The 21494-nt window shown below is 36.9% G+C and overlaps 1 protein-coding gene across 3 annotated transcripts; it reads left to right on the top strand.

Annotated features, from left to right (window-relative positions):
• Positions 1-1459: 1459 nt before the first annotated feature.
• Positions 1460-18026, top strand: BIRC3 (baculoviral IAP repeat containing 3). Of its 3 annotated transcripts, none has more exons than XM_068554591.1 (11): positions 1460-1575; positions 2348-2396; positions 4520-4589; positions 5786-8936; positions 9044-9143; positions 10808-10886; positions 11677-11725; positions 13315-13557; positions 16684-16938; positions 17207-17248; positions 17365-18026. In XM_068554591.1, exons 4-11 carry the CDS (start codon positions 8084-8086, stop codon positions 17556-17558), a joined length of 1815 nt encoding a protein of 604 aa, XP_068410692.1. In that variant the 5' UTR covers positions 1460-1575; positions 2348-2396; positions 4520-4589; positions 5786-8083; the 3' UTR covers positions 17559-18026. The 3 variants fall into 3 exon arrangements, with proteins under 3 accessions (XP_068410692.1, XP_068410691.1, XP_068410693.1); XM_068554590.1 differs by having other exon boundaries at positions 2348-2450; XM_068554592.1 differs by lacking the exon at positions 2348-2396.
• The last annotated feature ends 3468 nt before the right edge of the window (positions 18027-21494 follow it).

Below are 21494 nucleotides of genomic sequence, written 5' to 3'. Positions count from 1 at the left end.
ATGTGCCAGAGGGATCATAAAGATGTCCATTATAAACATATATTAAAATTCTGTGGGAGAAGTAGAATGTTCAAGGACAAAAAGCATTGATATAATATTTCCGATTATTAAAGATAAGCTGATATATAATGACGGGGGGTATCAAATGGCTATGGTATTTGTAGTCCATTGAATACATTTAAAAGACTGCTGATCAATTTTATTCTAAAACATCTATGTCTACATTTTGTAGTTCCTTAGCAACTACAACTTTTTTGTTTTAATCTTAAGTTAAAAATATGCAGAGGAATATAGTTTTTCAAAATTATTTTGGTAGGTACATGATCATAAGTATCACAAAATTTTTTCCACCATCTCAAGGGTGAGTTGAAAATGGCTTATAAGGTTTTGAAATAAGCAGGCTCAAAAATGAATTGAAATCTCCACATAAGTAAACTTAACCTTTTTGATATATTTCCAACTGGAACTCTAATTGCTATGGGCAGCCAAATCCACCTAATCCAGAAGATACGCCAGCTCACCCTGACTGTACTGCATTCTTGTTTCCATAGGATGTTGAAGTACTGAGTAATATTATGGGTTCTGCCTTTAGTGCTTGACATCTTTGATTTACTGGAAGGCAGGAAAATCAGGTGAGCTCTCCCAAGCCACCTGTTACCCTGGCATGTTACACTGTCTTTAGATAAATGTGCTTAAATTTACTGCTTAGGCAGGAAATGTTGAGGAAAATATGGCAGTGCAGTTAGACTCTGACTTCAGGTTTCTATGAGACTGTCATGGTCATTTAGACGTCTCCCCTGTGAGACAAAAGGCTGAAAGGCGGAATTTGTTTTATAGCCAACTCCACCCTGGTTATAAAGACAACCAACGAACCAAAAAAAAAAAAAAAAATTTCAATATAGCAAACTAAGATGGTAATCTCAATCTTTTAAAACGCTAAAAATAAACTGAAAAGGAGAATCTTGTGATTTTTTTTTTTACAAACCCTTACATTTCCATTCATGCTTTACAATTATAACAGAATTAGAACAAAAAGTAAAAATTATCAGAAAGAGTTCACAAAGTTTCGCGGTTTGTTTTTTTTTTTTAATTATGTGGGAGACGGACCTTTTCCAGTCAGGCTGACCAATGCTCATCTTCCCCCCTCACAGATTATCAAGATTTCCTCTGACCCACGAACAAAGAAGCAAAGGTATTTCAGTAAATGCCACGCCGATACGCCCCGGTTAAGAAACAGTCACGCTTTTCGGGTCATGGAAATCCCCGAGTGGGTCTGCCAGGCCACTGATTAAGGGGAAGTGTGTGTGGTTATTACCGCTGGAGTTCCCCTAAGTCTTAAGAGGAAAGCACCAGCGCACAAGCAAACCGCTGGGAGGAGTGCGGGACAAATGGAGCGGGGTGGGGGTGGGGAAGGGGAGGAGCGGGGTGGGGGGGGAGGGAGACGTTTAAAAGGCAGCGTGAGACTCCAGCCCGCACCGAACAGCGGGGCGACGGCTGTCACCCGCCAAGGCTCGGCCGGCACAACCCGACTGCCGCGCACCGGCCGGGGGCGGCAGGCCGGCCGGTAGACCTGAGGTGAGTGAGCGAGCGTGCGCGTGCGCGCGACCGTTTGTGTCTGCGCGCGTGTCCGTGCGCGCGACCCCCAACGTCTCCGCACTGCGTCCCGCGCGGGCGGGGGCTACGTCTGTCGCTCGCCTAGGGGCGCACGGTAATCAGACTTGCTGCAGGGCTCAGAGGTCGGCTCCAGGCCGGCTCTCGAGCCGACCAGGGACGGGAAGAGAGTGGGAGCCCGGGCGGCCCTTCCCGGCGCGGCCGCTCTGGTCCGGCCGGTCCTCGCCGCCGCCCAGACTTGCCCTCCAGCCCGTGGGGCCGCCGGGTCCGGCGCTGCCTCGCCGACACTCACTTAACGTCCGCCTTCCTGCCGGGTGTGCAGTTCCTGTTTTCCTTTTGCAGTGAGTCAGTGGAATGGGGAAGCTTTGACAGTTGGTTTAACTCGATTGCCAAGAGATATCACCGGGCCTTAGACGGTGCCAGATGAGCTTCAGCACAGAGCCTAAAGCAGAGCTTGGGCATAGTAAGGACTCAGTAAAATCTTTTTTTAATGGACAGATGGAGGAGTGTTCCCAAGTGGTGGCAGAAAGAGCAGATTTTTAGTGGTTTTCCTGGTGATCAGCATGGAAACCCTGTAGTGCTCTTAATCTAGTTAGTAAAGTGCTGGAGGTATTTACCCGATCCTAAACTAACAGTAATATTAACTTTGTTTGCCATTATTTGTTGCTAACATTAGGTGTTTCTAATACCCGCTATATTCAACGACTCCCTTAGAAGACTTTACATGTGTTTTCAGGTTTAATTCTCACAGTCCTAAGAAGCACTTGCCCAGGATCACACCCCTGGTATGCGGAGACTGAATGATATTGGAAACTCAAGATGTCTGACTCCAAAGCCTGGTATTAAACCATCACTGAGCAGACTTTGTAGTCATTAATGTAAAATTGATGTCCTTAACACCATGCAAATGAGGGTGCTGCAGTCCTGGGGGGCTCAGTCAAGTTAGCGAAATTCACTTCTCAGCAAAAAGTCTTAGTGTCTACATTATATGCCAGGCTGAATGGACGGTAGGAGTGGGAGGGCTGGTACAGATCTGAAACACGGTTCTGCTGTGAAGGAGCTCACAGACTAGGGGGAGGCAGAGAGAAAAGGCACCCAGAGGATAGACACACCCAACATCGCTGGCATCAGGGAGGTTGCCCACTAGAAATGAGTAAGAAGAGATGAGGTTGGGGACTTGAGCCAATCTGAGAAGGAGCCACAAGAAAGGAAAGAGGAATCCCAAGAGAGTGGTATCAGAAGCCAAGGGACTAGAACATTTCTTAGAGGAAGTGGACCCCAGTGTCAGGTGTGAAAAATTCCACTGGTTTTGGGAAAGAAAAGATTGGTGTGTTGCTCATACTGGGAGTGGTTTTCCACAGACGTAGAAAACAAACATGGTTACCAAAGGGAAAGGCGGGGGATGGATAAATTAGGAGGATGGGATTGACATATACACACTACTATATATAAAATAGATAACAAACAAGGACCTACTGTACAGCACAGGAACTATACTCACTATTTTATAATAACCTATAAGGGAAAAGAATCTGAAAAAGAATATATATATATATATATATATATAATTGAATCATTGTGCTGTACGCCTGAAGCTAACACAACATTGTAAATCAACTATACTTCAAATAAATAAAAGAAAAAGAGAGAGTGGTTTTAAGTGGTGCTGGCTAAAGCCAGTTGTATTGGGAGACCTTCACCGTAGACAGTTGTTCATTTCATTTGGTTGTGAAGTGAAGGTGAGATACAGGGTAAGTTGCTAGAGTGAAAAGTAGGGTTGAAAGAGGGTTTTTTGGTTTTGTTTTCATTTGAAAGCTGAGACAGAATTAAGCATGCTTGTTCTATTGAAGGAAAAGACCCAGTAGAGAGAGTTGAAGAAATGAAGAGGATGGGGTTAAGAGCAAGGTTTCTGAGGCCAGTGGGGGAGGATGGGATTCTTTTAAGTGAGGCAGTAAGTGGGTTGTGAGCAAAAAGGGCATGGATTTGAGAATGTGAAAGGAGTACTACTCAATGATGTCTCTTTTCTTTGAGAAATCGAAGGCAAAACAATCTACTGAAAGTGAGATGGGGAGTTGTGGAGGAGAAATTTGAGGAAGGTATTGAAGGGTTAGAAGAGTTGCATAGGCCAGTGGGCTAGGCTTAAGAAGAATTGCTGAGAGATAGTGAAGGGCCATCCGAGGTGGAGTCTGACGTCATGCCGGTCTCTGTCTACAAGGTTGTAGATCTTCCCCAGTAGCATTTATAATTCTAGGTGTCGGAAATGGTTAAGACAGAGTTTGAATGGATCCAGGGTTGGCATCTTGGCATATTTTTGTATATTTATTGTATAACTGTTGCCTAAATGTCCACAGACATGCCTTGTTTCCACATCAAAGCTTCTTTAGGGTAAGATCTGTGTAAGGGGTTTGAAATCTCAACTGCATAGGGGCCAGGCAGGTGATATAAATGAACAAAACTAGGGGTGTCTTTTTTAAACAAAAGCACACTTTGCTTACATATTTAACATGTAGGAATAGTCTCCCTTTCCACAAAGAAATATGTCACTCTCATTTTTCTCAAAAAATGTCCCTCTTTGTTTACCTTTCATTTTTGTTACTTTTGATAGACACAGGTATTAGAACAATTCCATTTTTTTCATATTTCTACTGTGAGAAAAACAACAGTGCCAGCCCAGTGACAAAAAGCAACTGACAGTCTCCGTATCAGAGTGCCAGAGGGGAGAGCGTGTGCCTTCCCTAAAGGGTGCAGCCGCTGCTCGGCACTAGCTGATTGTTGCCATGCAGGAATATATGCCCGCTGTAGCCAGATCTTCTGACTTTTCAGGATAAGGTTGGGATCTAGAATGTCATGGGAAATCTCTTACTTTTTTTTTTTTTGGCCCCTCCATGTGTGGCATGTGGGATCTTAGTTCACTGTCCAGGGATTGAACCCTCGCCCCCTGCAGTGGAAGCACGGAGTCTTAACCACTGGACCACCAGGTAAGTCCAGAAATCTCTTATTTATTACTTTTTTTTAAACAGAAATCCCTTTTTAAAAAAATTTATTTATTTTATTTTTATTTATTTTTGGCTGCGTTGGGTCTTTGTTGCAGTGCGCGGGCTTCTCCTTGCAGTGACTTCTCTTGCTGCGGAGCACGGGCTCTAGGCGCGCGGGCTTCAGTAGTTGTGGCTCGTGAGCTCTAGAGCACAGGGTCAGTAGTTGTGGCGCACAGGCTTAGTTGCTCCGCGGCATGTGGGACCTTCCTGGACCAGGGCTCAAACCCATGTCCCCTGCATTGGCAGGCGGATTCTTAACCACTGAGCCACCAGGGAAGCCCAGAAATCTCTTACTTTTAAATAATGTTGGTAAGGGACTTCCCTGGTGGCACAGGTGTTAAGAATCCACCTGCCAGTGCAGGGGACATGGGTTCGATCCCTGGTCCGGGAAGATCCCACATGCCGCGGAGCAACTAAGCCTGTACGCCACAACTACTGAGCCTGCGCTCTAGAGCCCACGAGCCACAACTACTGAAGCCCGAGCACCTAAAGCCCGAGCTCCGCAACAAGAGAAACCACTGCAATGAGAAGCCCGCTCACCGCAACGAAGAGTAGCCCGGCTCGATGCAACTAGAGAAAGCCCGTATGCAGCAACGAAGACCCAATGCAACCAAATAAATAAATAAATAAAAATAAAATAAATTTAAAAAAATGTTGGTAATTAACTAAAACATTTAAACGTACTGTGGTATTTTTCCAAGAAAAATCTTACTTGGAAAACTGGTGAAATTCAAATAAGGCCTATAGATTAATTAACAGCATTGTATCAGTGTTACTTTCCTGGTTTCTATGGTTATACGTGGATATGTAAGTGCAGGATATGTGGGAACTCTTATTTTTATAAGTTTTCTCTATGTATAAATTAATTGCAAAATAAAAAGTTAAAAAAATTAGTGAAATGCTGGAGTCCAATTCTGTACAAGCCAAACTTAATACCTCTGCTGGCCACCAGTTTGAGCCTTCTGGTTTTCATGTGGGATTTCTTGGCCTCTGCAGTACCTAATACAGCACCTTGTATGTCACAGACATTCAGTAAATACTAGTGCTCTGCTTTGGAAAAAATGTTTAAAAAGAGATCATGGTGTTACATCTATGAATTATTTGACTTTTAAAACTGTCTTTTTTTTTTTTTTTAACAGGTTTTACAAAAGAGACGAACTGTTCTACTTCTTCTAGGTTTATTCCAGTTTTTTCTATAAGTCAAAACATCTCAAAATGGAGGCCTAAAACTCTTAAAAGGGACTTAGTCTAATCTCCGGGAGGTAGTTTTGTGCATGAATAAACAAAGTAGTTAACAGGAGTTTTTGGTATCCAAAGAATGTTAATTTTAAAAATATGATCTGGTTATAAGAGGTATAACTATAAAGTAATAATAAGTTTGATTCTGAATTTGATTTGTGGATATAAAGAAATGATTGTAGCTGGGACATATTGTTGAACTACTTTTTTCAAAGTTGGCCAGGCAGTCTCCCACTGGCTGCTGTGTAGAATAGAAAAAAGTGCCTGTGTTTGGTAAAGATTTAAAAATGAGTGACAGTTATCTAGAACAAAGAGTTAATATTCAACCCTCTGCTAAATTAGAGAAACATGCATATAAAACCTTTGGCATGTTAAAAGATTTCTGCGATGACAAAGAAATGTCAAGAACAAAACTTTTTGATAGGTGCAACAAATTTAGAGCAAGTATGAAAGATAAACGTGATGATTGGTAAAGAAATTAACCATTTATAAGACTGTTGATATTTTGAAAGTCAAAACTTTAGTTTGTTCAAATGGGCTGTTATTTCTGAGAATAATTAGAATGAGAATGATGACTGGATGGTTACATTTTGGTAAATGAACAAACTTATTCCAAAAAAAAATTCACACAGAGACAGTAGTAACACCAAGAATGAAAGGAATACTGAAGTTAGACATAATAATTCACCTTTGAGGGCAATTTTCACTGGTATTTAGATATGTTTCTTCTCCCACCTGGAAATAAAGCATTGAAGTCTGCAGTAAAAAGCCCCAACATACGTGGGACCCAGGACGCATGCTTGCAAAACACTTCTAGAAAAAAAAACCATGGTGACTTTTTTATTGGTTATTACTGACATTATTGACACAGAACCTACTTACTAAAAGTTACTTATAATTGAGAAATTCTGAATTTTGAGATCTCTGCTGTTCAAAAGAAGTGGATTATGACAAAATAAATTTATTATTTTTTGTCATGATAAATTCTGGTTCAAGGTATGCTACCTGTGAAATAATTTCTGACGAAAGCCAGATTTTTTTATCCATCTTTTTTTTTTTTTTTTTTGATTATTTATCTTAGCTTGCAGACTCAGCACTCTGACTTTTGACTGTTTTTAAAAGTAAATCCATTATCAGGAGATTTGATATTGGTTCTCAACAGCATGAAACTGAGTCTAAAAGACCAAGTGAGCAAATATATTCATCTCTGATAATTTATTTGAAATGCAATGTTTAATTTGCTAAGATCTAGTGGTATTGCTATGACTAAGCAATCAGGTACCTATCTATGGGAAGTAATTATTATTTAATAAATCTTGAAACCAGGTCTTGAGATGTATGAACCAATTCTGATACTACTTAAGCTCTTTATTTGGAAGAAAATTTTGAATTGTTTTGTTCTCCCTAATAAGATGGTTGTAGGAAGAAAAATTAATTTGAGCAAGATTTTGGATAGACTGTATTTCATTGAATCTAAGATGTCATCATTTGTAAAGCACACCATTATTTTATGTACCTCTAAGAAATAAAAATGCTGTTAATTAAAATGTGACATGCCATTCATTAATTGTAAGATACCTCTCCATAGCAGAGATATTAAAACATGCATCTTAGAATCACTGAAATATGATAGTCCATTCTTTCCCTCTTTTGAGGTAGGTCTTATGCTTTTTTTTTTTCTGGATACCAAATTTCACAATTTAAAAAAAGCAAAATAAACATAGTTTGAATATTTTTGTGTGTATAGAACACTTACACAGCATAGCTTTCCACCAAAACAAACTAGGTATGTGAGACATTTTACCTTCAGGCTGACTGGATGTCACTGAAGCATACTAGTGGAGAGGGTGACCTACCTGTGGAGATACCTGACACTAAATGGCATCTTGATAACCTAAAGCACTCTACACTTTTATGAAGGGTTTTAATTTTCATCACAAGGTACTGTGTAGCATCATGTTTACATTGTATGCAAGAGTATACAAAGGTGCAGGTACTTAATTGGCCCTTAGAATGTATCAATATAGGATTTAGAATCTTGCCATTCTGTAACCCTAAATGCATAGAAGAAAAAAGAATGAAAGATTTCCTGTTCTTAGTGTTCAATCTAGTACTAAAATTAATAAAAATCAAAACCCATGCACAAAACTACCTCCCCAGAGAAAGGCTAGTCCCTTTTCCTCCCCATCCATTTCATTATGAACATAGTAGAAAATAGCATATTCTTATCAAATTTGATGAAAAGTGCCAACATGTTTGAATTGAAGTATGACTTTTCATGTGAGCTGTACCGAATGTCTACCTATTCGGCTTTCCCCGCCGGTGTTCCTGTCTCAGAAAGGAGTCTCGCTCGTGCTGGTTTTTATTATACTGGTGTGAATGACAAGGTCAAATGCTTCTGTTGCGGCCTGATGCTGGATAACTGGAAACAAGGAGATAATCCTATTGAAAAGCATAAAAAGTTGTATCCTAGCTGTAGCTTTGTTCAAAATCTGAATTCAGCTAACATCTCGGGAGCCACTTCTCAGCCTACTTTTCCTTCTTCAGTAACAAATTCCACGCACTCATTACTTCCAAGTTTGGAAAACAGTGGCTATTTCAGTGGCTCTTATTCAAGCTTTCCATCAAATCTTTTGAACTCTGGACCAAATCAAGATTTTGCTGCCTTGAGGATAAGTCCCTACCGTTGTGCAATGAATACCGAAAAAGCCAGATTACTTACTTTCCAGATGTGGCCATTGACTTTTCTGTCACCAACAGATCTGGCAAAAGCAGGCTTTTACTACATAGGACCTGGAGATAGAGTGGCCTGCTTTGCCTGTGGTGGAAAATTGAGCAACTGGGAACCGAAGGATGATGCTGTGTCAGAACACCTGAGACATTTCCCCAACTGCCCATTTTTAGGAAATCAGCTTCAAGGCACTTCAAGATACACTGTTTCTAATCTGAGCATGCAGACATATGCAGCCCGCTTCAAAACATTCTGTAACTGGCCCTCTAGTGTTCCAGTTCATCCTGAGCAGCTTGCAAGTGCAGGTTTTTATTATATGGGTAAGAAAATCTGATAATAAAAAACAAATATTCAACATGTGTTATCTCATACATTTTAGTGGCCAAATTATATGTATTCATAAGTTTTGGTCCAAAATTAATTTTAGGTCACAGTGATGATGTGAAATGCTTTTGCTGTGATGGTGGGCTGAGGTGTTGGGAATCTGGAGATGATCCATGGGTGGAACATGCCAAGTGGTTTCCAAGGTAATTGTTTTGAAATTTTCTTTTCAAGTGTGTGTGATTATTGTGAGAGGAGTTATATGTGTTTACCTTATAATCAACTGTTACTTTATTCTGTCTTTGTTTCAAAAGTACTTTTATGAATAAACTTAGGAGGGATTACTTAGAAAAATAATTACTTAAAAGGTTTCGATGGAAATTTAAGATAAAGAGGAAATAATTTAGGGTTTCTTTGTGTGTGTAATTAATATATATACATGTATATTAAAATAACATATGCTCATTATAAAACCAAAGTTACACATTGTAGGAAAGTACAGAGACAAAAAAAATTTAAATGTCCAGAAATCTCACCACCTAAAAATGACCACAGTCACCATTTTAGTGAACATCCCTCCAGAGACATCTCTTTATGCATATGTACATATATAGATAAATGTATACAATTTTACATGAATTAGATATATTTACTGTTTTGAAACTTTTTTCAGTCAACATGCTTTGAACATATTTCCATTTATTCAACACTCAATAATATTAACTGATTACCTATTATCAGGCACTATTGTAGATGCTTAATATACTCAGTTGAACAAAACCAAGACTCCTGGTCTCATATGCTAAACTTACAGCAGGAGAGGACAGACAATGAATAAAAACTTAATAAATAAGTTATATAGCATGTTGGAAGATAATATGTGCTATGGATAAAAAGAAAAAAGGGAGCTCACTAAGGGAGATCAGAGGCACCAGTCTGGTTACAATGTTAAGTAGGGTCATCAGAGTAAATATAGACCCATCTCATCTGTTTTGATCACTACATAGCATTTTGTTGTCAACACTTCTGATTATTCTATACTTGTTTACACTCTCCCTTTTTTACTAAAATCAGGTAGCCTATAATTATATTTTTCATGGTCAACACTTTTAGTATTTTTAGTGTTGATTACTAAACTTAGTATCCTAACATTTGCATTATATAATTTTTTATATATACTATGTCTTCATTTATAGCAACTTTGCACTCCCCAAATATTTCAGAGTTCAAAAATTATGAAGATTAAAAAGAACACCTTACATTGACATTTTTAAAAAGTGCTGCTAGCTTTCTATTGTGGTAATTTTGTGAATATATAAAAAGAACAGTAAATTTGCTTTGGTAATGTCATGAATTCATTTTGTACTTAAATTTGACCATGGATGTATATTACCTAGAAACTACCAAACTTGTGAATGTCTGACTTCTTAGAAAATGTGTTCAGCTTCCTCATTCTTTCTATGTATATTTTCAGCTTTTAAACATACAAAGCTTATGTATGAACAGTATCATTTATTAGGGAACTTTCTACCTGTCTCCTTGGCTCGTTATGAATGTTCAGAATGTTTTTAGGAATCTTAGAATAGTTGAAGAGAGCAGCAAGGACCTCGGAGTGGAGACAGCCTTACTTATCTCAGTGGACTGAGAGCCTCACAACCCTTATCCACATCAGCCTTGGCCGATTACCAGTTACAGCCTTCCTCTTGCTTACATCATCTTGCCTTTGAGTGCAGTATCTCTTATCACTGCCTATATGCTAAATGAATAGTCAAGTGGTTATAATTATGTTTATGTTCATTTGAAATATTTAGTAGTCTACAAATGACCAGATTAAAATAACCCCCCAGATTTAATTTCGCTTACATTTTAGGTGTGAGTACTTGATACGAATTAAAGGACAAGAGTTCATCAGTCGAGTTCAAGCCAGTTACCCTCATCTACTTGAACAGGTAGGGACAGTTTTTTTGTTTTTTAAATCATTCATTAAATTGATTTTCTGATAAATTATTTTCTGATAATTACAGAGAGTAGTATTTTAGTGAAAAGACAAGTCAATTTAAAAATACATTTTCTTTTTTCAACACCCAGCATGATCTTAGAGAGTGCTAGTCTTTGGATAACAGCAGATCCAGAATTAGAAACCTTCTGAAAAATAATATTTAAGTTATGTTTCTGAGTATTTCTTCAACTAAGTTGCAATAAATTAAATTATTTGAGGAAAAAAATTGACTGGATAGTAGCATTTAATAGTTTTACTATATAAATTTTTCTTAAAAGGATTTGAGGAAGATAATTGTATTGCTCTTTCTAATCTTCCCAGAAAAGCAAGTAAGAACTTAGAGAATAGTTTGAGGATCAAACACTTCCTAGCCACAGTCAATGGAAATAAAGGGTCCAGCTTATCCCAAAGGAGCACCCAGAAAATGGAAGATCTTTGGGATGATAGGCAAACAGTGATTGTCTTACAGGTCACTGAAAAGGTGTAGCCCTTTTCCTGCCTTAATGAAAATGGATTTTATTTGTTAATACACACATACACACGCACACACGAAGAAACTCTATTGGTTTGTGGCCTACAGAAATGCTGTTGAATGTAAATGAAATTCTGCTTTTGACATAAAAAATTATGTTGCCAGTAAACAAGTCAGTTTGCAATAAATTGAATAAATTAGGTCTCTTGATTAATTTTTGTTGCAATGAACAAGATTTACATTTTAATTTATATACATTTTTTTGTAGCTGTTATCTACTTCAGACAATCCAGAAGATGAAAATGCAGAGTCACCAAGTATGTATACTAATACTAATTACTACATTTAAATATTAGAACCATTTGCTACTGTTAAGATTGAAAGTTGATAATTATAATAATGTACATTTATATTATGATTTATAATTTACAATGAATTTTCAAATACATTATTGGTATTTTTCAAATTTTAGTGCATATCATAATTGCCTGAGGAACTCTAAAAAATATTACAGATTTCTAGTCTCCACTTTAACCCTACTAAGTTGAATCATAGTATCTGAAGGTGGGGCTTGAGCATCTATAGTTTTAACAAGCTTCAGACATCCAGCCTAACCCTTGTTCTCAGACCAGTGTGGGAACGGGTGCACTATGACATTAGATTGCATACATATTCTTTCCATGAAACGGAGAGAGTAGAAAATAATATTCTCATTTTTCAATAGGCACTCAGAGGCTCAGAGAGGTTAAGTGACTTGTCCACCACCTTAAACTTGAAAGGTGATAGAGCCAATATTTGAACAAGCTCTTTTCCCTTATCTAGTGTTAAATTCAATTCAATAAATATTTGTTGTGCTTCTGCTATTCTGGGGAAAGAATAGAGAACAGGATAAACATAACACCTGCTCTCATGAGCTAGTGGTCTAAGGAATACAGGCAAATACACAGATAGGAGAACAGTATGGAAAGTAAAGTGTGCTCTGAGAGCACATGCGGGACAATTAGCCCAGACTTGGAAGATCAGAAAAGGCTTTCCAGAGGAAGTATTTGTCTTAGCACAGAATCAAAAGGAAGAATAGTAGTTAACCAAATAACAACGGGAGGAAAAGAATATTCTTGGCAGAGAGAACAGCACATGAAAGACTTAAGTGACAAAAGAGAACAGGCACACTTGAAGAACTGAACAAAATTCTGTATGGCTAGAAGTAGGATTTGTGAACAGATAAATGAATGAAGCAGGCTAGCTTAAGAGTGGTCAGCACTGTAGGCAGAATTTGACCCAAGAGCCGTCAGTTTGTGGCTTCTGGGATAGAAGGCGAATGAGTAAGTGGCAAGAGATGAGGCTGAAGGGGTAAACAGGGTCCAGATTGCATAAGATATTGTAAGGCACAGTTGAATGTTATCCTAAAAGCAAAGGAATTGTTGTTGGAATTTAAGAAGGAATGTGACACATTCAGATTTGTGTTTTTAAAAAGTCATTCTGGTTACAATGTTGAGAATGAATTAGACAGGAGCAATATTTTAGGAGGCCATTGCAGTAATAGATATGAGTGATTACAATTGGCCTCTTTCAAAATTATGTTAAACATATTTGATTTAGAAAGCTCATTTGTTCATTCAACATGGGGAAAAAGGAATCTCAGTGCTGGTGGGGATGATCCCAACATTCTGTTTCTTTCTCCCACTCATATTTATGCCAGATAATGCATATTTTGAATCTGAATGCAATATTCCATATTCCTATTTTAGTGACTGAACATGTATATCATTATTTTAAATTTAAGAAAGGTAATACAAAATAGTACCTACACATTTTCTGGGCCTTATGTTTTTGATATTGTAATAACTCGCAATTTAGAAAATATACAGACTATCCCAATATGTTTTAAATTCTTTATTCCGTATAGTTATTCATTTTGGACCTGGAGAAAACCATTCAGAAGATGCAGTCATGATGAATACACCTGTTGTTAAAGCTGCTTTGGAAATGGGCTTTAGTAGAAGGCTGGTAAAGCAGACAGTTCAGAGTAAAATCCTAACAACTGGAGAGAATTACAAAACTGTCAGTGATCTTGTATTAGATTTACTTAATGCAGAAGATGAAATAAGGGAAGAGGAGAAAGAAAGAGCAACTGAGGAAAAAGAATCAGGTACACATATTTACTTACAGTCTCCATTTCCGTAAGGATGTCACTGTACATAAGTTATTGAAAATATAGTCAATCCAGTGGATTTTAAGTTCAATATTCTGCATTTGAATTCTGAAAACTTTTTTCACATTAAAATATATTTGAGTTGCTTATTAGTAAATTGAAAATATAAGTAAATATATTGAGTGAAAGCATTGTTTCCTGCTTTTTCTTAATTTCTATTTTTATTCTGGGTAATTGACTGTATATGTAATTATTCATGGCACATTTTTGATCCCAGACTAGTTGCTCACTCCTCTTTGCTATAAATTGGGGTGGGATCAGGGACAATTACTAATTTTAATATTAGCGTAACAGTGTATCTCAGCCTGTGACTATAAATTAATGTACAAATTATGATTAAGTTTCCTATTTGCCCACACAAGAACCGAGTTCCCCTTTGGAGTGCCCCTCTGTTATTTAGGGGAGCTCTAAGACACTGTTTCACATTCTCCCAAGACAAGTTATCCATGCCCTTCCATGCTAGCCTTGTCTGCTCCCTGTTGCCTCTACTGTGTTGAGGCTCATCCCCTCCTCTGGATGAGCATGTTCATTCTCATCTGGTTGCTCCACTGCCATCATCACTCTGGCCTGGACAAAGAGAAATGTTGATCTCTCCTTTGCCACTCCTTCCGAAGCATGGACCAGATCCAAGAGTCCTTTCAACACAGCTGAAAACAGACTACAACTTTTAACAAGCTCTTACTGGAGATTTAGGGATAACAGAAGGGCATTACATCACAGATGGCAGTTGACAGCTATAACTGTATGTGGCCTCTCTTGGTGCCCCTAAGCCCGTCCTCATGAATCTCTTTGCCTAGCTCCTGATTCATCTCTCTAGCTCTGGCCAGTTTTAACAAATGACTAGGAAAGTCCCAAGCAAAGCTCAGGCCCCCAAATATCCACAAAGCCCAGAATGAGAAAGGTTTGCCCCATATCCTTGTCCAAGGCCATCTGGGACCTCTTTCTTCCCAGAATGGTTGACGGTGAGATTGTCCACTCCATTCCCGGAAAAATCTACCCCTGGCCAACCCAGACAAACATATCAGATCATAGGAATACAGCATCCTCTATTTACCAAAGTGTGAATTATTCAGTTCTACATGTCACCAGTATAGCAGCAACGTAGTCCAAGTTCATCTTTGCCCAGCCAAGTTCTCCTTTTCATTGTGAAGTGAAGATAGGGCTGCATGTCCTTCCTGTAGTCCTCTCAGTCTTACCACTGGTTGTCAGTGAACACCTGCTCAAAGAAGAGAACACCCATTTCCACAATTGTTTATAGACCCTTAGAAGTCTAAAGCCATCCAGCTATAAAATACTTATTTTTCTTCCAAAAAAAAAAATCAACAGTTTCCAGAGATGACTCCAAGTCAACAGTATACAATAACTTGGATTATCAAAAATACCCATTAGCTTCTCAGCTCACTGTTATATCCATACTACCTAGCACAGTATCTGTATATAGTCTGTGCTCAAGAAATATTTTTTTGAATGACAATGAAAATACTTACGTTTATGTTACTGATTATAGTTTCCCAGAACAGTAAGTGAGTGATTTCTTGACAGATGAGTAAATAAAGAGGCAACTTAGGATATTTTTTCCAGGATAAAAGAATAATATGCTTCAAAGGTTTATTCAAGTCTTCACCTCTTATAAACCAGAATACAGTCTATGACTTTGAAGTGAGACTATTTTCTGCAGCTACTAGCAATCCAATTTTAGAAATCTTAAGAATTTCAGAGAACTTCTTACATTAGTTCAAGTGAAATGTAATTAAAAAATTAAAAAATTAATATACTTTAACATCAAGTATAAATTATATTTTAATTTTCTAAAATATCACTACTTCTTAACCATAGATTACTTAACAATATGTTAAGTTCTAATTCTTCCATCCCTCTGGCTGTTATTTCTTTGTTCCTACTACTGTTGAAATTGCCAAGGCCTGATGGTTCATTTGTTCAACAGGTATTTGTGGAACATTGACTTTGTGCCAGACACGGTTCTAGGTCCTGATCCTTTTCTCATTTATTCTCAGAGCTTCAATTCTCTTCAGAATGTATATCTCGAGGCTGGACTTTCTGACTAAGCACTGTTTTTTATTCCTTACTAAACAGTTCTATTTATATGTCCTATTATTTGACAAAGTGAGAGTTTCTAAAATCTAACGATCATCTCCCCTCAAATAATTCTTCTTTAGACAGCCCAACTTCTCTTTTTATTTTATAGAAAAGCTTTATGGATCATGGTAAAACTATATGATAGTTAATTAATAAACTTGGAATCATAAGTCATATTCCAAAGAGATAATAAAATTGCAGAGTTTCAAATGTAAAATATTTTACCACTAGATACAAAATCTAGATTTGGAAGAAGAATACAGAGATCGTATAGGACAGGAAGGTATTGACAAGTAGGATTTATTTTTCAAAATGCTGTTAGTGCCTTTCCCCCCTTACTATAAAACATTGAGGTAATAGCAATATCATGTCTAATTTTGGGAAATAATAATTAATTAATAATTTCATCTTAAAATAGAATTTTAAAGAAGTTTTATGGGTGACTGATAATTTAAGAAAAAAATGTTCTATCATTTTAATTCCCTTGATTTTGCCTTTCCCCACTTTGACTAGATTGGATTAAAATTTCAATTTTATTTGGTTCTAAGTTTTATTTGGTTAAAGGATTGGCAGTATTGCAGAATGGTAGAGAGCATAGATTATGAAACCAAATTGCCTCAGTTTGACTTTTGCTAGTTGTGCATCCTTTAGCAATTTACTTGCCTCACTGTACCTCTATTTTCTTATCTGCTAAATAAGGGTACTAGTACCTACCTCAAAGGGCTGTTGTGAAGATGAAATGAGTTAATACATGGAAAGTGCCTACCACAGTGCTCAGTGTTAGTTCTTATTATAAGTAGAGTTATTATCAAGCACGGGGCATCAGGTACCCCCAAAGCTAGCAATCAACTTCAGTGCCAACTGATTATGAATTATGGTTTTTTCATTCAGTTATATGTGTATATGTGGAAGGAAGTTTGTGGGCAGAGTTTGAACGTGATTGTGTTTGTGTTCTTTTCTATAAAGATGACCTATCATTAATTCGGAAGAATAGAATGGCACTTTTTCAACATTTGACTTGTGCGCTTCCAATCCTGGATAGTCTACTAACTGCCAGAGTGATTAGCGAGCAAGAACGTGATGTTATTAAACAAAAAACACAGACATCCTTACAAGCAAGAGAACTGATTGATACTATCTTAGTAAAAGGAAATTTTGCAGCCACCATATTCAAAAACTCTCTACAAGAAATTGACCCCATGTTATACCAGCATTTATTTGGTGAGTGCTGGAAAATTACTTTTGGAACTTCCTAGGTCAATTGAAAATACGCTTTTATTAATGATTTGTGATTATTGAAAATAATTCAACCTAATTTATAAACTATTAATTGTACAAAAAGATTGAAGGCTTTCATTGCCTTGACATTATGAAAATTATCTATAGTATTTGGCCAGAGTCTAAACTGTTAGTTTAAAAATATATATTCTGTGACTAAATATTGTTAATCTTATTTGTCATAGTAATGCTTTTGCTTTTTCTCCCTTAGTGCAACAAGACATAAAATACATTCCCACAGAAAATGTTTCAGGTAAAATAGTATTAATAATTTAAATCAGTAGAAAACATTGTTTTTTATTTTCTTGGCTTTTCATTGGAGGAGAAGCAGCAAATTGCCTTTTATTAAAATTTTTTTTCTCTTCTTAGATTTACCAATGGAAGAACAATTGAGGAGACTACAAGAAGAAAGAACATGTAAAGTGTGTATGGACAAAGAAGTGTCCATAGTGTTTATTCCTTGCGGTCACCTAGTAGTTTGCAAAGATTGTGCCCCTTCTCTAAGAAAATGCCCTATTTGTAGAGGTACAATCAAGGGTACAGTTCGTACATTTCTTTCATGAAGAAGATCTAAAACTTTGTCTAAACTTTAGAATTAGTAGATTACATGTATTGTAATTTTAACTTTGATACTGATTTGGTTTCTTTAAGACTTCTTATTTATTTACAACAATTTTGTTTTATGTAAATATTTATGTAAAACATGAACATACATATTTTATGTAGCAAGGGAATGATAGGCTTTTGTTTTTGTGAACAAAAAACAGGGATAGCACTGTAAGCACAATACTAAAGGAAAATTTCAGCACTATTGAAATTGTAAGTGAAGTAAAATTTAAGATTTTGAACTGAACTTTCAGAATTTTAAATATTTTGGAGCTGTATTAAGGATCAGGAACATGGATTCTCTTGCTTTTTCCATCAATGTCCTATACATAGAAGGTCTTGATGTTTGTTGAATGACTTTTTCAGGACATGATGTTTTTATAAAGAATGCTGTGAGGAACATTTTAATAAAGCAATCAAAATTACGCTTGTTCTTAATACCTTCATTTCTATGATAATCGGATAGTTTACTGACTCCCAGCCTCCTTCCATCCCTCCCTAAGACCTCTTGAATATTGAACTACAGTTTAGATCCCTTTCTGTAAGATGCTTCTTCATTTATACTTGTAGAGCACAGGGGTCAACCACACCTGGCTTTAATCTATAGGATTTTATAGGATGTCTGAGTCAAAAATCAAATAATCTTCCCAGTAAATTTCTTTATTCATTTGTCTGTTGATTCATTCAAGGAAGTCTCATGCCTGCCCTACCCATTGGGAAAAGCCCCTAGTTTTATTCTCTCCACTTTGGTATTAATTCTGGGACTTGAAAAGTACACTGGTTAGCAGTGTTTGGAACAAACAGCTTGTTCTCATAAATCAATTTGTTCTGTACTGCCAGTGCAGAAAAATTTCCTTCTTTGCATTACTTTTTGGTACTCAACATGTCCAATTCATAATTCTCTATCCTTTGCTTCCTGTAGAGTTTTTAGGGCTTTAAAACCAGAAGTGACACTATAGTTGGGAATAGTCTGGAGAGACAAGCAAAGGCCAATCATCTAAACCAGTTCTAGATGTCTGCTGGAGTTCTACAGAAAGATTAGGAACCAAGCAAGAGGGGGAGATTCCATCTCTTCATTCTGATGCTGGGAGACTACTTAGGATGCAACTGATTTTGCCTCTTTGTTAGAAGATTCAGTTGGCTAGCCTCACGCTAACCACAGTGTCCTGCTGGAGTGCAAGGCTGAATCCATTGTATTATTGCTTAGGTGATTTGTAACTCAGCTTGAAGATAAATATTTAGATAGTATATACCCTTCTTGCAGCAGCTATTTTTTATCTGGTTTTTAGTTCATACTACATTTAATATTTGAACTTTGCCATCTCCACTGTGAAACTCTTGCTCATTTCTCATTTTGGTAATATATGTATAGCTAACATAACCAACTTATTTATCCAAATATTTTGTTATCTGCCTAAGTGTTAGTTAAATTGAAATTTTGTTTTGGAAAAAAAAAGTCACTGTAGATAATAATGGTAGCTTCACTTGCTGATGGCATGTTTTTAGGTGCTTGACATTAGGCATGCTTTTAGGTGCTTGACATGCATTCATTCATTTGATTCTCTCCCAACTTCACCCACCATCCAACCTGGACTTCAGTCCCCAGAATTGGGTAGATAATTCAAACCTCAATATACAGTATATAATAAGCGTTATAATTCAGAACTTTGCAATGGGCTTAATTTCATACTTACGTTATGCTCCTTATAACTTCCATCCATTCTTTTTATCCATTTCCTTATATTACTTGATACTATTAGCCATTAAATTCCTTTGCAGTCACAGGCAATGTCATTCAACCATCTTTACCTCTTTTTCACGTCTTGCACATCATAGTAGACAGTGTGGATGTTACCATGTAAGTTCCAGTCAAAACTATCAGATGGGATGTTTAAGAGATTCACTATTTTAGAAGCAACACTAGTACCCTTGAAACAAAGAGTATTAGTAGGTCAGGATTACTCATTCTTTTGAAAACTGTGCCGACCCCTACTCTTCTAGTAAAGAAGAGATAGGCAAGGTCCAATCTCTGGAGTTTGTACCGTGCAAATACAATAATAGGTATTTTGCTCTTTATCAGGTTCTGACATGGCCCTGTATAGTTTTCAACCTCATTTGCTACTACTTTCCTCTTGTTCACTATATCTCGGCTACCTTGGCTTTCTTCAGTGTCTAAATAAATATGGCAAGCTCTTTTGCTTCAGGGTCTTTGACTGGACTGTTCTTTCATTCACTCTTTCCCTGACAAATTTCGGCTCATTCTTCAGGTCTTACTTAGCTTAGATGTTACTTCTTCAGAGAGGCCTTCTCTGACTTCCTCCATCTAAATTACACCCCTTAGACCGTCTTTCTGATGGCCTATTTGTTCTTTTTCTTCATGACATTTATCACAATTTGTATTTTTACATTTATTTGTTTAATGTCATGTTCTATTGTCAAAATTTCCATGAGAAAAGGAACCATGTGTTTGTTCACCAGTACGTGTCTAGCATCTAGCTCAAAGCCTGACATAGAATAGGCCCTTACTGAAAAAAATGAGTGAATAAATGACTTTCTATGAGTGGGGGTGGGATGTGAGAGGGAATTTCTTCCTCCTTAATTACCACTGTTGTTAAAGTAATAAGGCATAATCATTGGTGGAGAATCATGGGCCAAATTCTGCACTTCTTTAGATATCAAAGGGAATTTCTGGCGAAGAGCGATCAACTTAGTTAAAAAAAGATATACGTAGGAGGTGGGACTTGGAATTATTTTCAGAATGATGAGGCAAGGCATTTCCAGTTAGGGAAGAGCGTTTTAAAAAGGTACAAATATGGGCATTAGAATCTTAAAAATAACAATAATAAACTGACACTGAACTTGCATGTACTAAGTGTCTGTGTGTATTATCTCATTTGAGAATCACTGTAACTTAAAGACAGTATATAGCACGGGTATTAAAATTGCAGGTTTTGGGTTCAAATTACAGCTGAGTAATCTTGGACAAATTATTTAACATCTCTGTGCCTCTGAGTGCATCTGTGTGGAATGGGGATAATATAGCAACATCTCATGGGATTGCGGTGAGGATTTAAAGAGCTGATGCATGTAAGATGCCTAGAGTGCTCAACAAATATTAAGTAGATACTGTTCTTGTTTTTTAAAGATGAAAAAACAAAGGTTTAGAAAGGTTTAGTATATTGCCTAAGGTCTTACAGCTGGTAAGTAAGAGAGTTGGGAGAAGAACCCATATTAAATACTACCATCAACTGGAAGAGACCTTAGGAATTCTTTAACAATCATCTTGCTGCCAGGGTATTTGAATCATATCTATAAGGAACCTCTCAAAAAGTGCTCATCTATCAGCTTTATTGATGTTACTGTAATAGGGGTGGATACAATAGAACTTAGGTGATGCCTAAAAATAGTGATCTACATGTTTTGTCAGGCCAAAATCCAATTCAAATTAGCTTAAGCACATTATGTGATATCATACTATGATATGGGATGATATATAATACCATATCTTAGGGTACCATTTTTCAAACACATGTAGACACTGTTATACAAAATCAACATACATGGAAAAGCATTGTTAAATTTGCTCAAAAGAGCTTTTTCAATATGATTTATCAGTTGATGGATATTAAAAGTGTCAAACTATAATGTGGATATCCTCAAAGTATTTTGAGAGGTCTTCATACTTTAAGATATTGGGAACTGTTAGTTCAAAATAGATCTGTGTTAGCTGATATGTTAGTCCCATGTCAGCCCATTGAGCACTTGAAATGTGGCTTAGTTTGAATTGAGATGTGTGGTAAGTATAAAATACAAAATAAATTTAGAAAACCTAGAATAATATAAAATATCTCAATAATTTATATTGATTACATGTTGAAATGATAATATTTTAG

The sequence above is a fragment of the Eschrichtius robustus genome, chromosome 11 (genome assembly GCF_028021215.1).
Source record: "Eschrichtius robustus isolate mEscRob2 chromosome 11, mEscRob2.pri, whole genome shotgun sequence".
NCBI lineage: Eukaryota > Metazoa > Chordata > Mammalia > Artiodactyla > Eschrichtiidae > Eschrichtius > Eschrichtius robustus.
The sequence above is the reverse complement of the archived record's forward strand: the minus strand, read 5'-3'. Positions and strand labels throughout refer to the sequence as shown.